Here is an 18098-nt window from a genome sequence, read left to right on the forward strand (position 1 = left end):
TTAGAGCAAATTGTACAGGGGCTCGAGATTCGACTGGCTATAGGCGGCGACAAATAACTAGAGCCAACATGGCGCCCTTCACACGGAAATACATCATAGATAAAACGAATAATTGTTGTATATGTAAAAAGACGCAGTTAAACGTATTCACAAAATTTGCCATTTGACATGAAAGAAACATAAATTCGTCTTTTTCTTTTGAGCATTTTGCTTTATTTTTACCTACCTTAGCTACGTCTTTTCAAATATAATAAGCATATGAAGTAATACGAAGACTTGCTAAATTGGTTGCTATGGTAACGACTATAACAACAACCAAAATATATCCTTCAAAGGTTCTAGTTACTTGACGTCTCCTATACATGCAAATATTTGAGGTTATAAAGGGAGTATTTGATACAATTTGTGTACGACACAAGCGCTTTACCTCAGATTGTGCATGTGTTGTGGCTTTCTATAGAGTTCAAACGCTGATCCCCGTTGCTCTCGACTGCCGGCTAAATCTATTTAATGGGAAAAAGAACTATAGAATATACTTAAAATTTTTATTGAATACACATAAAAGGCTCAAAATATTAAGTGATTTAATAAAAAATACAATTTTAAGTAGACAATCATTCAATTTGATAACATAAAAACATAGAATGCTGCAGCTGTTGTGTTGGAATCAGATTCTGTTTTAATACCAAAAAACTTTAAATTGATTATATCGAAAGTACTTAACCCAATGAGTAAAATGACAATAAAAACGAGAAATACATATAATATAATAGTGTCTGCATGTTAGTGTGCATGTGTTTGAGTCTGTTTGTATATATTTATTTATGTAATGTCTGTATGTGTGTGTGTATGTGTATACGTACCGATGAGGTGCGGGTTGTGCGGCAGGTTGATGGCGCGGTGCGGGTACGGCGCTTGTGCGTGCGCCTGCCCGCCGTACATGCCCTGTACCAAGTATAATATTAGCTTGTATATTTATTTATTTATTTATGACACTTTATTGTACAAGTAAAAGTAATAAAAAAAAATTAACATGAAAACATGAATATGGTAAGTGCACAAAAGGCGACCTTATTGCTTAAAGCAATCTCTTCCCGGCAACCATAAAAATTATTATTTACTGAGTAACGAATATGGAAGTATATGTGGTACATGTTATATTTAGTTTTGACATTAATAGATTTATAAAACATTTTATTACATAATTAATCTACGGCTTGTATATTGAAATATTTGTTGTCTTCATAAAAAAGGAGAAGCAGAAAAGTTAAGACATCGGTTGGCCAACTGCAAAACTATTTATGCAGTGAAAGAAAAATATTTCAATGGTTCAGAAATCTAAAATACACATACTGCAAATAACAATACTAAATATTAATCAATATTAATATTACATAACATACCTGTTGATAATTATGCGCGTGTCCAGGATGTCCAGGATGTCCGGGGTGTCCGGGATGAGGATGTCCGGGGTGCGGCGGGTGCGCGGGCTGCGAGTGCGAGTGTGTGTGCGAGTAGTGCGGGGGGGCGCCCGGGGCACGGGGCATGCTCATGGCCGGGTCTATTGTCTGTTTGGTGGGTAATGTTAGTTAATTATGAAGAAAATAATTATTCTAAATGTAGATATTTCATGATAATTCGAAAGTTAAAACGACTATGTTACTATGCGAATACGTGTTGATTACGTGTGACGTTATTCTCAAATAAAAATACTCAATAAGTCTATACTAGGAGCCAGATTGATACTTACAATTTTACAAATAATAATTAACAAGGTAGTGCCGTAAGTATTTAAATATTTCAAAAGTTATCGTTATAAACATACACACACTACTTATCTAAAACACTGAACATACGAGCTCCAAAATCTACCTAAAAACATGTGTATGAAATTTGGTGCCCTACCTTTTTCTGAATGTTAAAAAATGATTTCTATGTTGGAGAAAAAACAGTAAATAAAAAAATTGGTTGTCTGTAAAGTCAGTTTACTGACGATAGTTGAACGTGACAACGTCTTAAGGCCGATTGTGCTTCTTTGTCGGTCGTTCCGCGCTCTCGCTTGCACTATGGAACGCCTCAGAGCGAGGTAACGCCGCATGAGTCATGTTTTTTCGTGCGTGCAGCCTGCTCTATCGAATTATTAGACGTTGTCACGTCAATAATTTAATTAAATAATTACCCCATTCCTATTGGCATGTGCGTCGGGCGGGCGGTAGTGCTTGGGTTTGGGCGGCGGCACCGGCTTGTACGGCGGCGCGCGCGCGTAGTCCGCCCCGCCCACTGAGTTGTTGCGCCCGCTGTATAACATTTATTTATTTATTAAGCTATTGCATAGCTTCTATCGCGGGCCTTGAGCGCGGGGACCGAATCGAGAAATTCCGTAACGAAAAACCTCACAATCCCCACTCCGACGGGCACGGAGGTGTGGCTTGAAGGCATAGCATGCAATAGCTTTACCGCGGCAGTCCCCGAGTGCCACACGTCTTTTTTAAATTCATAACATTGCACTTGCAGCCACCAACACGAACACGATAATATAGTGGCTTATTTACATACATAATTAGCTTACTCAAATTCGCATATTCAAAGGAAATTCCCAAAACAATGGAATATCTTTTTTCTTAGGTTTTATAAATAATAATAAATACTTAACACGTTCGCGGACAGTAACGACCATAGGCGTCTAGACAGCTAAAAGTGATACGACAGTACGTCTGTCGACGTATCAGTTTTTACTTGCATAAAATCAGTACGCCAAACGACGAGCGATTTTTCATACTATCATAAAGAACGGCATGTTGTACTGTCATCACAGGTATAATTACGACTTTTGTACTGTCACTGCATTATTTACAAAAATTCGTCTAAGGAAGGTACTTCCACGCATACATTCATATTTTTTTACCCCTCTCCCCGCGCACACTACGCCCGTGGGCGTCATGTTTGCATACGGTTAGTCGAGTACTGCGCCGCTGCGGTGATCCCGCATGCCGCGTATGAATTGTTGTTTAGAAAGTGAGTATTTTGTTTCCAACGTAATTTAATTGTTTTACTCATACTGGATGTACTAATTCAAGTCTAGTTGCTTATGTAAACAACATATTTATGTTGCTATTGTTTGTTGTGAACACGATTTTGAAGAACTAAATTTGTAACGAATATTTTTGCAAATGGCGTCTCGAGACTCGTTCGAAAAAGAACAAAAACGTCTTCAAGACCTGTTTGATGCAGCGTCTACCCCTGAATCGAGTCCATACCCATTTGCTGATGATGGTGACTATGAATCTGACGCTGAGTACTTACGACGTTTACGCCTATATCCGTTCTGTCATATCATATGGTTTTTTAACCATGTGTTGTAACACTACGCCCCTGGGCAATGTATGAAAAAAAGTAGTGTCTCAGTAGCTGCAACCTGTAAACCAGTACTGTCCGCGAACGTGTTAATCGAGGAATCGAATGGGATTTTAAAACTGTAACGTATTTAATATTTACAAATACTGAAAAAAATAAGAAAAAAAAACACATGTATGAGGGTGAATATTATATGAAATAAGCATAAATTTTAATTCAAGTACCAATGGATAAAAACTGGATTCAAACTTGTTACTGTGAAATATTACAATGATTACGAATTGTGTTACTTTGTGAGTTATAATTAGAAATTGTATATACAAAATTATTGAGGGCGGCATTTTATTAGCAAAAAATGTCTTATAATCCTTAAATTTATATCCATAACCAACTAGCTTATTGAATAACATATTTAAGCATATTTTTGTACATAAAAATGAGATATATACCTGTAATTGTTATGGTCGTTAGTAGCGACGTTGGGCAGCGAGGGCCCGCGCGCGTGCGCAGTGCGCCGGTAGCCCTCCGCCACACCCCTACTGTGGTTTTTTTAGTTTTAATGTATTGGAATGTTAGATTTTAAGGTCGATTAAAAGAGAAAATATTATTATCTTCACACAGCTTTTATGAGGGTGTGTGTATCTTATATATATTCTATAGAATATACTGTCTTTCTTTCAAATGATAAAGAATTTGAATTAGATATTTGATCTTTTACAGTACTATAGATAATATAGTGCCGTAGTGGCCTAGGGCGACAAATTGTATTGAACAATAAAGTTATTTATTAATAAATTTTATGGTTACACTTGAAATTGGAAAATGAATTAAATGTAAAAATATAATATGGTATTTTTTCAAGTGCTATACGTAACAGTAAGCATGTTTTTATTATTATTCATTTATCAATGATATAGTTAAAATGAGAAATATGGATATTAGTGCTGATTTAGTTATTAATAGATGATTGTTATTCTATGTGTATGATGAAATTTACAATATTTACATTTTATAATAATTTATTGCACCCTAATTATTGCACAATAGTTTATTATCCATCTATTTCAGATTTCAGTTCTAATTCTGAATATAGAAACTTTATTTTGTATAAACTTTATCCTCCCAGAGGATAACCACTAAACCATTAATTAAAGTAATTTAAATAATAAAATATTTACCTGTAAGTATTATCAGGTGGGCGGTAATCTAAAGAGTTGTGTTCGTGCGAGTTGGAATTCCTTTGTGGACTCTGAGTGGCCATTGCGGTCGGGTTCGGTGGTGGTGGGGGCTCCATTTTGCTAAATTCAAGTTTTTTTTTTAATTATAGGCATTAGTTGTATACGTAGTATATTATTATTAGTCTGTGGCATTAGTAATATTTGATTGGAATAATGAGATCGTGTAAAAACCCGTAAAATGTACAAAAAAAACTCAGCTAAAGGCAAGAATTGTCTATCTATATTATAGTAGAAAAACTATTCACAAAAAAATAACGTTTTAATGTACATATTTTCATTTTTTGCAAAAAATTAAGTATTCAAGTATAGTTAGTCCATGATTTTTTGCTGAATATTTTCCAGTGTCAAAAATTAAAATACTCATTTCTTGAACAAAATTATTTTTTGATAAAAAAATTCGGTTACTGTCACAAGGAAAGAAGAAAAAATTATAATATAACAATGTAAAAGATAAATAATTTTAACTTACATAGAAGGCGCAACTTTAAGGTCGTCAGGTGCATTGGGGGGTAGTCGACAAGTTCCCATACTGTTGTTTTGGTTCGCGCTGTAGTCGTATGACGTGCCGTCGTATGAAGTTTGCTGGTAACAAATTATTATATGAAAACAAATAAATTTAAAAATAAGATAAATAGTACTTACTATTGCACTGATACTTAATTAGTTAAACAATAGTTTAGCTCTTTATCAATTAAGATTATTTAATATAGCAATCTTTCGATGGTCCTTCGAGTCGGCTAATCACTACATAGTATAAAACAAAGTCTTTTTCTCTGTCCCTATGTCCCTTTGTATGCTTAAATCTTTAAAACTACGCAACGGATTTTGATGCGTTTTAGTGATTCAAGAGGAAGATTTTAGTACTTATATAATTTATTAGGTTTTAGACACAGCGGGCGAAGCCGCGGGCGGTAAGCTAGGTATTAATATTTTGCACACATTTATACACTTTAAAAAAATGTTACGGTAAAAACAGTAACACACACAGATTCAAAATAATGTATTATTTTGTAACTAAGTTGTTAAATCAATGGTCAATCAATGATACATTTTTCTTTTTTTATCGATATAGGGTGTATACCTGTTGTCTATGCCTGTCCAGAGAGCCCTGTGTAGGCTGTATGACCATGCTAGTAGGTCTCGCGGTATAAGTAGCTGTTTCTTCGCCATTGCTGTCTTTGGGACCGAATAGACGCTCTTGGGCACTTGGACGGCCCTAAAAAAAGAGGTTATTTTAGGTTAAAATACAAGGTTTTTAAATTCATGCAGATTTTGAAATTGATATTTTTTAGTTTTATGTTTCAAATGCTTTATAAATATAAATTGAAAAATAACAGAAAAAAAATCGATCACGAGGCGGGATGGAAAGGATGCGGCTTCGAGTCCCGCCTAGTGATCGAATTTTTTCTATTCTTTATAAATTTATATTCACTGATGGAAGTTTGAAATGAAATCAGAACTTGAGCTAGCAATAAACTGTAGTTTAGTTGTTGCAGTTATGATATTGTCGGCGCCCGTGCGGATTTCACCCGCATTGCTCCGTTCCTGTTGGTCTTAGCGTGATGATATATAGCCTATAGCCTTCCTCGATAAATGGGCTATCTAACACCGAAATAATTTTTCAAATCGGACCATTAGTTCCTGAGATTAGCGCGCTCAAACAAACAAACAAACTCTTAGAGCGTATACGCACTATGCGGGTAGCCGTCCGGCTGACCGCAAGCAGCAATTATGTACGTAATATTCATTTCTATGCGCACTGCGATGCGGCTACCGCAGACCGCACAGTGCGCATAGAAATGAATATTACGTACATAATTGTGCTTGCGGTCAGCCGGACGGCTACCCGCAATGCGGCTACCCGCATAGTGCGTATACGATCTTATAAAGTATAAATTTATAAAGAATAGAAAAAATTCGATCACGAGGCGGGACTCGAACCCGCATCCTTTCGCGCCATTCCGGGGCGGATGCCTGACCAACTCAGCCATTCGTGACCCGCCAGAGCGATCGAATTTATTCTATTCTTTCAGTTTTATGTGTCTAAGGGCACACCGCGCGCCATCTATTGAGATTAATAACAACCATCTCAACCAATATGAAGCACTTTTCAGTGAATACAATATTGTAACGATGGAACACGACCTCTTTTTTTGAATTTATATTTTTGATTTTATGGCATTCAAATGCTTTATAAATATAAAATTATAAAGAACTAGCTTTCCGTCCGTGACTTCGTCCGCGTTTTCAAAGAAAAACCCGTTCGCGTAGGATTTCCGGGAGAAAACCTATCCTATGTCCTTTCTCGGGTATCAAAATATCTCTATACCAAATTTCATGCAAATTGGTTCAGTAGTTAAGGCGTGATTGAGTAACAGACAGACAGACAGAGTTACTTTCGCATTTATAATATTAGTATGGATAGATATCTCTCTCTCTTATAGAGTACTCACGTTGGGGTTGTGTCGGAGCGGCGGGCGCGAGGGCGGCGCGGGGAGCAGCACGCCGCCCGCCGGACGCGCCGCCGGCACCTGCCGCGGGGGCAGCTCGGGGACTGATAACATAATAATTATGAGTTTATTTCGTTTAGAAATGCTTTTAAAGTCAAAAATAGTACAGGGACTGAAAATGTAATTATTAAAAGATAATAAAAGATTAATATTTCGTACAGAAACTCTTTTATAGTCAAAAAATTATAGTTAATACTGCCTACAGGAAGACAGATATACTTTTATTGCCAAAAAAAGTAGTTAAAAAGTAGTAGTTAATACGGCCTTCTGTGTTAAAAATACAGAATAATTGCATTTGAATTGAGTGTAAATTTATATATTATAGTGTCTCATAAGTCAACGTCGAACTGGACACGTATGCTAGGGCATGACATAACAGTTATCAGAAAAATAAAAAATAAATAACTAGAAACGTACTTTCAAAATAAAAGACGTTTAAAAAAACAAATACAAAAATTAACAATCAATAGTAATATTTTACTCAAAACTCAAACTCAAATTGAAAATTTAAAATCATTCTTCAAAATGCAATTTTTCATTTATTTGTATCATCTCCCCAGCACAAACATCTCTATCACATACCAGTCCCATACAAGGGCGAGTGTGGGGGTGACTGCGACATCGGGTTGCCCTGGTACGGCACCTCACTCGCGGGCAAGTTGTGGTTGCCGTTCGTTGTTCCGTTTGTGTTAGATGCGAACCCGTATTTACTGTCATAGCCACTTTGCTGAAATGTGTGGTGAATTTAGGGGTTGGAATAAGTTTCTGTAGTCAAGTTTAAAAGTGGAGTTTTTAGAAATTTAAGAACGACAACGCTTATATTTTTAAGATTAGGTCAAAGGACACTAATAGCATTGAAATTATTAAAATATATAAACCATTAAGTACGGTTTTAAAATGCCATAACCACTAGATAAGTTAATAGAAATATAACACGTTATCGGTCTCAAATATAAGTATGTTGATAGATGTTCCCAAATGAATTAACTTGACATAACCATGTGAACAATTAAATATGAAAATGTTTTAACAGCGAATGAAGCATTGATATAGATAATGGAGGATGGATTGAGCACTGATATGAAAAACCTGGAATAAAAGGAAATAAGTAACAGCTTATCGATTTTCAAGTTTAACACAGTTTTGTTTTATAGTTAGAAAAATTCAATGCCCAATCCATTCTCTATGAAAAGCAAACAAGGACAATTAATGTTTGTACCAACCGTATAAGGCGGTGGAACGGCGTCTGCCATATGATTCATGTCTTCATCCCGGTCCATATTATCTTGTGTGGTCGCTATGGACGGGTCCGAAGAGGACTTCACGAGTCTCGGCGCCGGAGGACTCACTTCCAAATCGCTCTCAGGACTAGACGCATACGACAATCTATTCTCTGTGCTCGACGACATTGAGAATAAGAAGTCGTCTGACAACGGTTCCGGGCGCTGTGACGTCATTTTGCAGCCGCCATTTTGATCAGCCAATGTTCCCGCCATTTCGTAGTTCAGCGTCGAGGGTGGGTATGGAATGGGGTAATAAGACAAGACAAATGAATGATTGTACAAAAGGTACAGATACTAAAATCGTTTAGCGTCTGTGAATGATTAATGCATTGGTTCACACTAAAAATCAACATGCAAAGTTATTGCAACATTCGTTTATTAAATTTTAGTTGTATGTATTATGTATTATTTTATTTGAATGTTGATTTTTTTAATCAAACGTGGTATATAACACTGTGTTTATGGGTATATTACAAACTAAAAATTCAAAACTCAAATCGGGGACTAAATAATCAATAGCAACAAAAATATACACATGTCTAAAAATAAACGAAGAGAGCATTATTGGAAGATACAAGGGGGTGAAATGATAAAAGGGATATCTACATTTATGATTAGGAATGGTTACTATATGAAGCGAAAAGATAGTTAATGATAAGCACAATAAGAAGCGAGTAAAAAACCCTTAGTTATTATTTACAAGCACTATATACAAAATTAACCAGATTTGCCTTATTAGTACTGGTAACTCCACAAACGTGTATCCAACACCTTTTACACGTACCCTAAATGTTGTTCAGAAATCGGTTTACTTATTGATATGTCTCTTTCTACCTCAATCTTATCGTCATCTTTGTCTATTTCGTCTAATTTTAATGTCGGAAGTGACAAATTCTTCGTCTTACTTAATGATCTTGGAGAAATTGTGGGCAATGTGCGTGACTCGCTCACTCTCCCCGAATAAATAAATGGATTCTGATTACATTTACAATTCGGTATTCTGCAGATCTGTCGTACTGGCCTTTCTAGAACCGGCTTAGGTGTTTCTTTCTGTAAACGTGCCTTCCATTCTGGGACCTCATTCGATTTTTCTGCATTTTGGAAAAACGCTGAGGCCGGTCTAAACTGATCGGACACCGGAAGGACTGAGGTTGGTCTTTGAATCTTCGTGCTCGGTAGTTTTGACGAAGTTTCTAAAACACTATATGGCCTGAATGTTTGCGATGCGTTATTCTTCTTGAACATTTGAGACAGTTCAGGGCTTATGTTAGGGTTTTGTAATCTTGTGTTCTTTGACCTTTGGTATTGCCTTTCGACATATGGATAGCTCATTGTATGTCTATTTCTATTCAAGTTAGGGTTAGTATTAGGCATGTTATACATGTTATTGGGCATGCATGGCGTTAATGTTTCTGAATAGTAATACGGAACTACATGATTTCTGTTAGCGTCATACAGCTCGTGACGTTTAGTGGTGTTAGTGTCTGGTGAAAAGATGTTTGGTGAACGGATTGGTTGTGGAGATTGAGGATAGTATTTGAGAGGATAGGAAATTGGGTAGAAGGCGGGGTAAGGTGAGGGAGGTATTGGGAAGTATATATCCGACACCATTTCAACGTGCTACACCGAAAGATAACAGAAAGAAATTGGTTAATAATGCGACGATTGATAGAAAAAATTTGGAGGACATAGTTCCTGGTGGAAATTCTGAATGTGGTAATGATCAACTCCCTTCACTACACTTTATCTTTCTTTGGTTTTTGTTTAGAGAAAATAAGGGTACAGTTAAAGTCATTATATTGTGGTTTGACGAAGATAAAGCAATTGAGATAATAGCAGAAGAAACATGTGATTTTTTTTAGATAACAAAGATAAATTGGTATTAATTCACTTCAGAATTCGTCTTAAAACAAATGCGTCCAAATTCCTTCCAAGTTACAATTATCCTATAGCACATACATTTTACCAAATGCACCCTTCTTAAGCAACCATCTTCATGTAAAGACATTCTGTTGATGTATAAACGAAATAAAAACATTAAATAACAGATAGACACGTACACAGTATTCCTCATATAAATAAATATGATAATGAAATGCCAATAAATAAATAAACCATCAACCACCAACATGAAAATATAATATTAAACTTATGAAATGAATTAATGATAGAATAAATTATGCTGCATGAATATTGTATAGATTTTATATTCTTTAAGAAGTTAACTTTATCAAAAATAAATTAACAGCAAAAGATAATTTAAAGCTGTTTGATGTATAGCTCAAGAAAAAAATCAAATTATTGTTTAATTTCTCGTTATCATTCAAATGCTCATAAATATTTGAATTTCTAAAAAAATATCAAAATTTCTATCCTAAGACGGGATTTGAACCTGCATCTTTCTTGATACCTGTTCTCTCAATCACCTAAAATCTCCAATCCTCTACTGTTTATACCTATACAGGGTGAAAGGTAAGACATTAGACGAATTTAGACAGGAGCTTCTACTCATGAAACTGAACAACTTTTGTACTACAACTTTTCTGAATTTGTAAAAAAATATTGGACTTTGTAAGGAAACTTCGCTAATCAGCTGACCGATTTCCATACAAAGTCCAAATTTTTTTCTACGAATTCAGCAAAGATGTAGAACAAAAGTTGTTCAGTTTTATGAGTAGAAGCTCCTGTCAAAATTCGTCTGACGTCTTACCAGTCACCTTGTATAAACACTCACCTTAGTCTCGGACACCCAGAGCTGCTGCTGCTGCGTGCGGTGCAGCAGGTCGCACAGCTTGTGGTACCACGTGGAACACTCACCTTAGTCTCGGACACCCAGAGCTGCTGCTGCTGCGTGCGGTGCAGCAGGTCGCACAGCTTGTGGTACCACGTGGAACACTCACCTTAGTCTCGGACACCCAGAGCTGCTGCTGCTGCGTGCGGTGCAGCAGGTCGCACAGCTTGTGGTACCACGTGGAACACTCACCTTAGTCTCGGACACCCAGAGCTGCTGCTGCTGCGTGCGGTGCAGCAGGTCGCACAGCTTGTGGTACCACGTGGAACACTCACCTTAGTCTCGGACACCCAGAGCTGCTGCTGCTGCGTGCGGTGCAGCAGGTCGCACAGCTTGTGGTACCACGTGGAACACTCACCTTAGTCTCGGACACCCAGAGCTGCTGCTGCTGCGTGCGGTGCAGCAGGTCGCACAGCTTGTGGTACCACGTGGAACACTCACCTTAGTCTCGGACACCCAGAGCTGCTGCTGCTGCGTGCGGTGCAGCAGGTCGCACAGCTTGTGGTACCACGTGGAACACTCACCTTAGTCTCGGACACCCAGAGCTGCTGCTGCTGCGTGCGGTGCAGCAGGTCGCACAGCTTGTGGTACCACGTGGAACACTCACCTTAGTCTCGGACACCCAGAGCTGCTGCTGCTGCGTGCGGTGCAGCAGGTCGCACAGCTTGTGGTACCACGTGGAACACTCACCTTAGTCTCGGACACCCAGAGCTGCTGCTGCTGCGTGCGGTGCAGCAGGTCGCACAGCTTGTGGTACCACGTGGAACACTCACCTTAGTCTCGGACACCCAGAGCTGCTGCTGCTGCGTGCGGTGCAGCAGGTCGCACAGCTTGTGGTACCACGTGGAACACTCACCTTAGTCTCGGACACCCAGAGCTGCTGCTGCTGCGTGCGGTGCAGCAGGTCGCACAGCTTGTGGTACCACGTGGAACACTCACCTTAGTCTCGGACACCCAGAGCTGCTGCTGCTGCGTGCGGTGCAGCAGGTCGCACAGCTTGTGGTACCACGTGGAACACTCACCTTAGTCTCGGACACCCAGAGCTGCTGCTGCTGCGTGCGGTGCAGCAGGTCGCACAGCTTGTGGTACCACGTGGAACACTCACCTTAGTCTCGGACACCCAGAGCTGCTGCTGCTGCGTGCGGTGCAGCAGGTCGCACAGCTTGTGGTACCACGTGGAACACTCACCTTAGTCTCGGACACCCAGAGCTGCTGCTGCTGCGTGCGGTGCAGCAGGTCGCACAGCTTGTGGTACCACGTGGAACACTCACCTTAGTCTCGGACACCCAGAGCTGCTGCTGCTGCGTGCGGTGCAGCAGGTCGCACAGCTTGTGGTACCACGTGGAACACTCACCTTAGTCTCGGACACCCAGAGCTGCTGCTGCTGCGTGCGGTGCAGCAGGTCGCACAGCTTGTGGTACCACGTGGAACACTCACCTTAGTCTCGGACACCCAGAGCTGCTGCTGCTGCGTGCGGTGCAGCAGGTCGCACAGCTTGTGGTACCACGTGGAACACTCACCTTAGTCTCGGACACCCAGAGCTGCTGCTGCTGCGTGCGGTGCAGCAGGTCGCACAGCTTGTGGTACCACGTGGAACACTCACCTTAGTCTCGGACACCCAGAGCTGCTGCTGCTGCGTGCGGTGCAGCAGGTCGCACAGCTTGTGGTACCACGTGGAACACTCACCTTAGTCTCGGACACCCAGAGCTGCTGCTGCTGCGTGCGGTGCAGCAGGTCGCACAGCTTGTGGTACCACGTGGAACACTCACCTTAGTCTCGGACACCCAGAGCTGCTGCTGCTGCGTGCGGTGCAGCAGGTCGCACAGCTTGTGGTACCACGTGGAACACTCACCTTAGTCTCGGACACCCAGAGCTGCTGCTGCTGCGTGCGGTGCAGCAGGTCGCACAGCTTGTGGTACCACGTGGAACACTCACCTTAGTCTCGGACACCCAGAGCTGCTGCTGCTGCGTGCGGTGCAGCAGGTCGCACAGCTTGTGGTACCACGTGGAACACTCACCTTAGTCTCGGACACCCAGAGCTGCTGCTGCTGCGTGCGGTGCAGCAGGTCGCACAGCTTGTGGTACCACGTGGAACACTCACCTTAGTCTCGGACACCCAGAGCTGCTGCTGCTGCGTGCGGTGCAGCAGGTCGCACAGCTTGTGGTACCACGTGGCCGCGCTCGCGTCGCTCAGCGCGATCGTATGCGTGAACACGTGGCCCCACACGCGCTCCATGTGCTGGCACTGCTCTAGCAGCTTCTTTGATGATTTGTGCGCTGATCTGTGGTTAATTGTCATTGTTTTTAGCAAGAATATCATCATCAACGTCACAATCATCATATTCATCATCGCTATTACAATCCTCATTACATTCATCAACATAACTATTATCTTCATTATCAGATTCAACCTTACATTCATATTCATCACTATCGTCTTCAGTATCAGATTCAAAATTACATTCATCACCAACAACAACGTTATAATTAACACAATGTACATAACATGCTTTTGGTACAATGATTGTATTATATCAACATCATTATCAGATTCAACATTACATTCATCAATAACACCTTCGTCACCATTAAATTCACAATTCACAACCACATCATCGTCATCATTGTCACAATCATCATCACATTATTCACCACCTCCACTGTCGTAATAATCATCATATTCATCTACACCACCATTACCACTATCATTATATTCTTCATCATCACATTAATCACTACCACCTTCATCATCATTACCACAAAGAACTTACTTCGGCAATCCAGATCTCAGAGACTTAATAATATGCTTATTATCCGCTTTTAAGAATATAACAATTGGATAAAACTGCGCATAGTTAAGTCTGTCCACGGCATTTGGTGTGATGTCTAATAAGGCATGTTTCCCCCTTTCCATGATGGCTCGGATGCTAGATAAACGGATGATGCCGGAAGATTTTGTTTTATTGTCTTCTAGGGTGTTGTCCATTTCTGAAAATAGTAAATGATAATAAGAATTAAATTTTTCAAAAACGTTGTACTGCACTTTTCAGACATTAAAACTTTGGCAAAATTGGTGTGCACAAAGATATTGATAAATATACATTTGAATGATTTAAACATGATACATAATTAATTGTAGTTAAAGTCTTCCGCTATTGCATGAAAAATCAATCATCGATGACTGGAATCTTAATCGAACTATCTTTTAAAGTATTCAGTAGTGATTAAAATCCACAATTTCTGCTAACAGGTTATTTATGACAAGAGCAGCTTAACTCAGTTATCCCTGTACAAAATTATTTACTAAACTTGTGGAATTGCTGACTATCAGCCAACTGAACTGAACAATAAGTAAGACATTCTAAACCCTTCTAAAAGTCCAATACTTACTAGGAGAAGCGAATTTATCCGGATTTTCACTGAGCAGTCGTTCCCTAGCTATATCTGCTGCTGCTCCCAGAATAATCACAGGACGGACAAAGCCGGGTTGCTTGAGCACTACTCGCTCATATGCCGGGAACTTGCTTATACTGTCCGATAGCACTACTTCGTCCCAGTGTTCCTGAAAATATTATTTTACTGTTGTAATAGGGGTAGGAAATAGGGAATTAAAGCAATAAGTTTTTGAGCCTCTTCTAAGGCATAGTTGAACTGCAAAAACATGATCAATATTTACCCAAAATATAAATACATTTAGGAATAGCTAAGAAAACCGGAATGGATTGTTTCATTATTTTAAAAACCATAAGAAGAAACATTCCCAACCCTATATATTATTCAAAATGTTTACAAATTATAATGGCATTTATTCTGTTTTTCCATTAATTTCAACATCCACTCCCAATCCAAAAGTTACTTCAATTAATTAACTAAGTATTAAGAACATGTACCTTTCCTAAACTCTTACTCCTACGGTGTGTAGATCTTCTCCTCCTAAAGAAGTTATGTTTCCCATCGTTCCCGGACATTTCCTTTTTAGTGGCGTTAAATTGAGCTGTAGCTAGTTCTTCTGCACGAGCTTTGTTGGGGATAGTGCCTTTTTGGACCTCTTGGTTGTTGCGTCCTGGAAAGAAGAGTAAGCAGGAATGAACACAAATTGAATTCCTTAAACAAATTTTATCTGGATAATATTTATTTACACATTTATGAAATTATTTGCAACAAATTAATTTTAGAATAGTTGGCAACATTAAAAATTGTGAAAAAATAAATAGGTGGCAAAGAAGATGTATGTATTATTAAAAGTGAGATTGATATACATATTTGACCATTTCATTCTTTAGAAGACACTCCAGTACATATTTGGAAACGTTTATTAGAACCTAAATTTCATTTTTACAATTATTCCTCAATTAAAGCCATCTAGTCCACCAAAAGCGATACCAACCTATCCGGAACACCTGCCACGCGCCCACGGTACCATTATGCAGCGTATCCACCACGTGGAACACGTCACCGCAGCGGAACGACATCTCGCCGTCAGTTGGCTCCGTGTAGTGGAAGTGCGTCTTTATGTGGAAGGAATCGCCAGCTGAAGAAAAATAATGAATGAATGAATAATGATTATTTTGATGGTGGTATTGTTGTTGTGAGTTTTCTATTTCAGTTACTATGCTGTACAATGTATATGAAGGAATAAATTATTGATATTTTCAATTTTTTTATCATTGTTTCGTAGTGTTTCTAAGCTTTGTAAGAGCAAATAAGAAGACAATATGGACAATTTATTAACTCATCATTTTAGCTGTCACGTGAAAAAAAAAATCAAATCTAAGGGAAAATCATATTCCTGCAACAAGTATTGAACAAGTATAAATTTGGCTATGTTAATGAATATATAAGTGCGGCACTTATATATTCATTAATCGATACAGCTACAGGCACTTAAATAGCTGTATCGATTGAGTCCCGTACTTAAAGAACGATAGACGCTGGTTCAAATCATCGCAGAATAATCAGATTTTTGGCTATGTTAATGAATAATGTGAATTAACTATGTAAAAAGTTTTTACAGTCTTTTGATAACATAAAATACTCACGCATTTGTCCGCTAACCACTGCGTTGTATTCTTCAGGCGAGTGTTGTACGATGAGATCGATTCGTTCTTGCAAACTCAGTAGAAATAGTACTGCTTCCTCCCTTGTTACTCCTTTCATTTCCATGTCATTTACCTAGAAGAATTATTGTTTTATTATACTTTAATCAATGTATAAATGAGGTAACTGGAAAGAGGCTTGGGTAATCTTGAAAGCCGCTTCACCAATCAACACAATTTTACAATATAAATATTTGCTTTTTCATTAATTATGCATTAAAATATAATTTAATTAGATTTAAAATTTTAGATCAAGTTCTATCCAGAATTTAGTTATGTTAATATTACCTTGAGTATTTTATCAGCAGGAGTAAGTCCTTGCAACGCAGCGGGACTGGCAGGTTGCACGCCCGATACAAACACGCCTGAACGATTTCCACCACAGAGCCGTAAACCCACAGACCCCTCCTTCTGGAAGCTTATAAGCCGCGGCTCGCTTCTAAAACATAATAAAATTTGGTTTAATTACAAGTTGGGAAATGGTATTTGATTAGTTTAGGCTTATAGGAAGTAGTTCACCGTTTGTATAGATTATGAATAAATTTGGACCTAGTGTAGCACCTTGGGTGACCTTATTAATAATCTTGAAATAGTACATATATTGTGTATATTCAGTAAAAGTTTTAATATCGATAAAATGGTATTTGTCTAACTGACCATTAGGACGATATACGTAAACTATAAGGTAAAAGTACTAACGGTGGTTTATTCCTTTGATTAGTCATGCCATCTTCTTCATACAACTGTCTTCGACTGCTATAGTAATCTAAAAATAAATAAGTCGATTAACATTAAATTAAATTTGCATCTGTATCATGGTTATTTTGATACTTGAAACATATTGCAGATTAATTATTTTTCCTAATATTAGGAAGTTTAGGTGTTTTTTCTAGTATTATTAGGTTATGTTTACCATCATTTCTAGGAGGAGGTGGCCGTGGTGGTTGATCATGACCTTCCAAAGACATGGGACCTCGTCTATTGTTCTCAGCACCTCGCACCGGCGCCGCTACGTATAAGTTCTGGCCACTGCTGGAGTATGGGGAGGATAATGATTCCCCACTATTGTTCGGGTATGAGTTTATTGGTGTCGCTTCTGTAAATAATGGAGTTTATTTATTAACAACTAGCGGTCCGGCCCGGCTTCGCCCGTGGTACATATTTCGCAATAAAAGGTAGCCTATGTTCTTTCTCAGGGTCTAAAGATTGTCTGTGCCAAATTTCATCAAAATCGGTCCAGTAGTTTATGCGTGAAAACCATAAATAATTACATAATTACAAACCTTTCCTCTTTATAATATTAGTATAGACTTCACATAGACTTGGGTTATTTTTCTATTGATGACCTTTTTCTCTTATGAATGTTATTAATTGTATTAGATAAACATGTCGATTTGATAATAACAAAAAATATAATATAATAGTGCCATTTGAACAAGACGTAGGTAGTTACCAAAATTTAAATCTACCAAATGAATCTTCAAAATATGGAAATATATTTGAGTACTGTTCAATAGTAAAAAAATGTAATTTAGCTTCAAATGACTTACCTAAACTACTGTAATTATTCTGATAGTTTCCATTACTGACTGTTTCTTCTCTAATTAGTTCCCTCGTGACCACCAAATTCAATCGATCTTTACACGAGTCTATTAACTTTTTCGCTTCTTTTAGCGTCATTGCGTCAGTCACTGGTGTATTATTTATACGAGAAATCACGTCTCCCTCACAGAGGCCCTGCCCTGCTTGGTTCAATTGTTCTCTCGCGCGCATTGTCAATTCTTTGACGTATATTTTGCATCCTAGTACTATTCCGAAATCTGGAA

The 18098-nt window shown here is 38.7% G+C and overlaps 2 protein-coding genes across 8 annotated transcripts in view; both read right to left on the reverse strand.

The window, feature by feature from the left end:
- pyd (zonula occludens-like protein polychaetoid) overlaps positions 1–18098 on the reverse strand; it is a 108462-nt gene that overhangs the window by 5855 nt on the left and 84509 nt on the right. For 6 of the 7 annotated variants that reach the window (XR_016457891.1, XM_090113801.1, XM_090113803.1 and 3 more), the window contains 21 exons: positions 17823–18092; positions 17186–17368; positions 16972–17038; positions 16561–16711; positions 16216–16348; positions 15564–15707; positions 15067–15239; positions 14567–14738; positions 13948–14164; positions 13278–13458; positions 8326–8547; positions 7685–7829; positions 7046–7146; positions 5674–5808; positions 5062–5174; positions 4533–4652; positions 3804–3893; positions 2180–2297; positions 1404–1568; positions 864–945; positions 428–503 (listed from right to left, as the gene is read on the reverse strand). Coding sequence is in view for 6 of the 7 variants with exons in the window: in XM_090113801.1 (XP_089969927.1) it covers positions 428–503; positions 864–945; positions 1404–1568; positions 2180–2297; positions 3804–3893; positions 4533–4652; positions 5062–5174; positions 5674–5808; positions 7046–7146; positions 7685–7829; positions 8326–8547; positions 13278–13458; positions 13948–14164; positions 14567–14738; positions 15067–15239; positions 15564–15707; positions 16216–16348; positions 16561–16711; positions 16972–17038; positions 17186–17368; positions 17823–18092 (3058 nt within the window). In the remaining variant the exon portion in view is untranslated. The remainder of the gene's footprint in view (positions 1–427; positions 504–863; positions 946–1403; positions 1569–2179; positions 2298–3803; positions 3894–4532; positions 4653–5061; positions 5175–5673; positions 5809–7045; positions 7147–7684; positions 7830–8325; positions 8548–13277; positions 13459–13947; positions 14165–14566; positions 14739–15066; positions 15240–15563; positions 15708–16215; positions 16349–16560; positions 16712–16971; positions 17039–17185; positions 17369–17822; positions 18093–18098) is intronic. The other variant, XM_090113802.1, reaches the window with a different exon arrangement.
- LOC149899553 (uncharacterized) lies at positions 8556–11187 on the reverse strand. The gene is made up of 2 exons (XM_090113807.1): positions 11120–11187; positions 8556–10005 (listed from the first exon to the last, which is right to left on the reverse strand). The coding sequence occupies exon 2, from the start codon at positions 9994–9996 to the stop codon at positions 9160–9162; it is 837 nt and encodes a 278-aa protein (XP_089969933.1). The 5' UTR covers positions 9997–10005; positions 11120–11187; the 3' UTR covers positions 8556–9159.

Source organism: Colias eurytheme, chromosome 20 (genome assembly GCF_061535395.1).
Source record: "Colias eurytheme isolate Ceu_HAF_F1 chromosome 20, ilColEury1 Martin Lab GWU primary, whole genome shotgun sequence".
NCBI classification, from domain to species: domain Eukaryota; kingdom Metazoa; phylum Arthropoda; class Insecta; order Lepidoptera; family Pieridae; genus Colias; species Colias eurytheme.

What these genes read in the sequence shown, in the direction of transcription:
- LOC149899553 (XM_090113807.1), bottom strand. Translation starts at nt 9,996, where the DNA reads ATGGTGTCGGATATATACTTCCCAATACCTCCCTCACCTTACCCCGCC.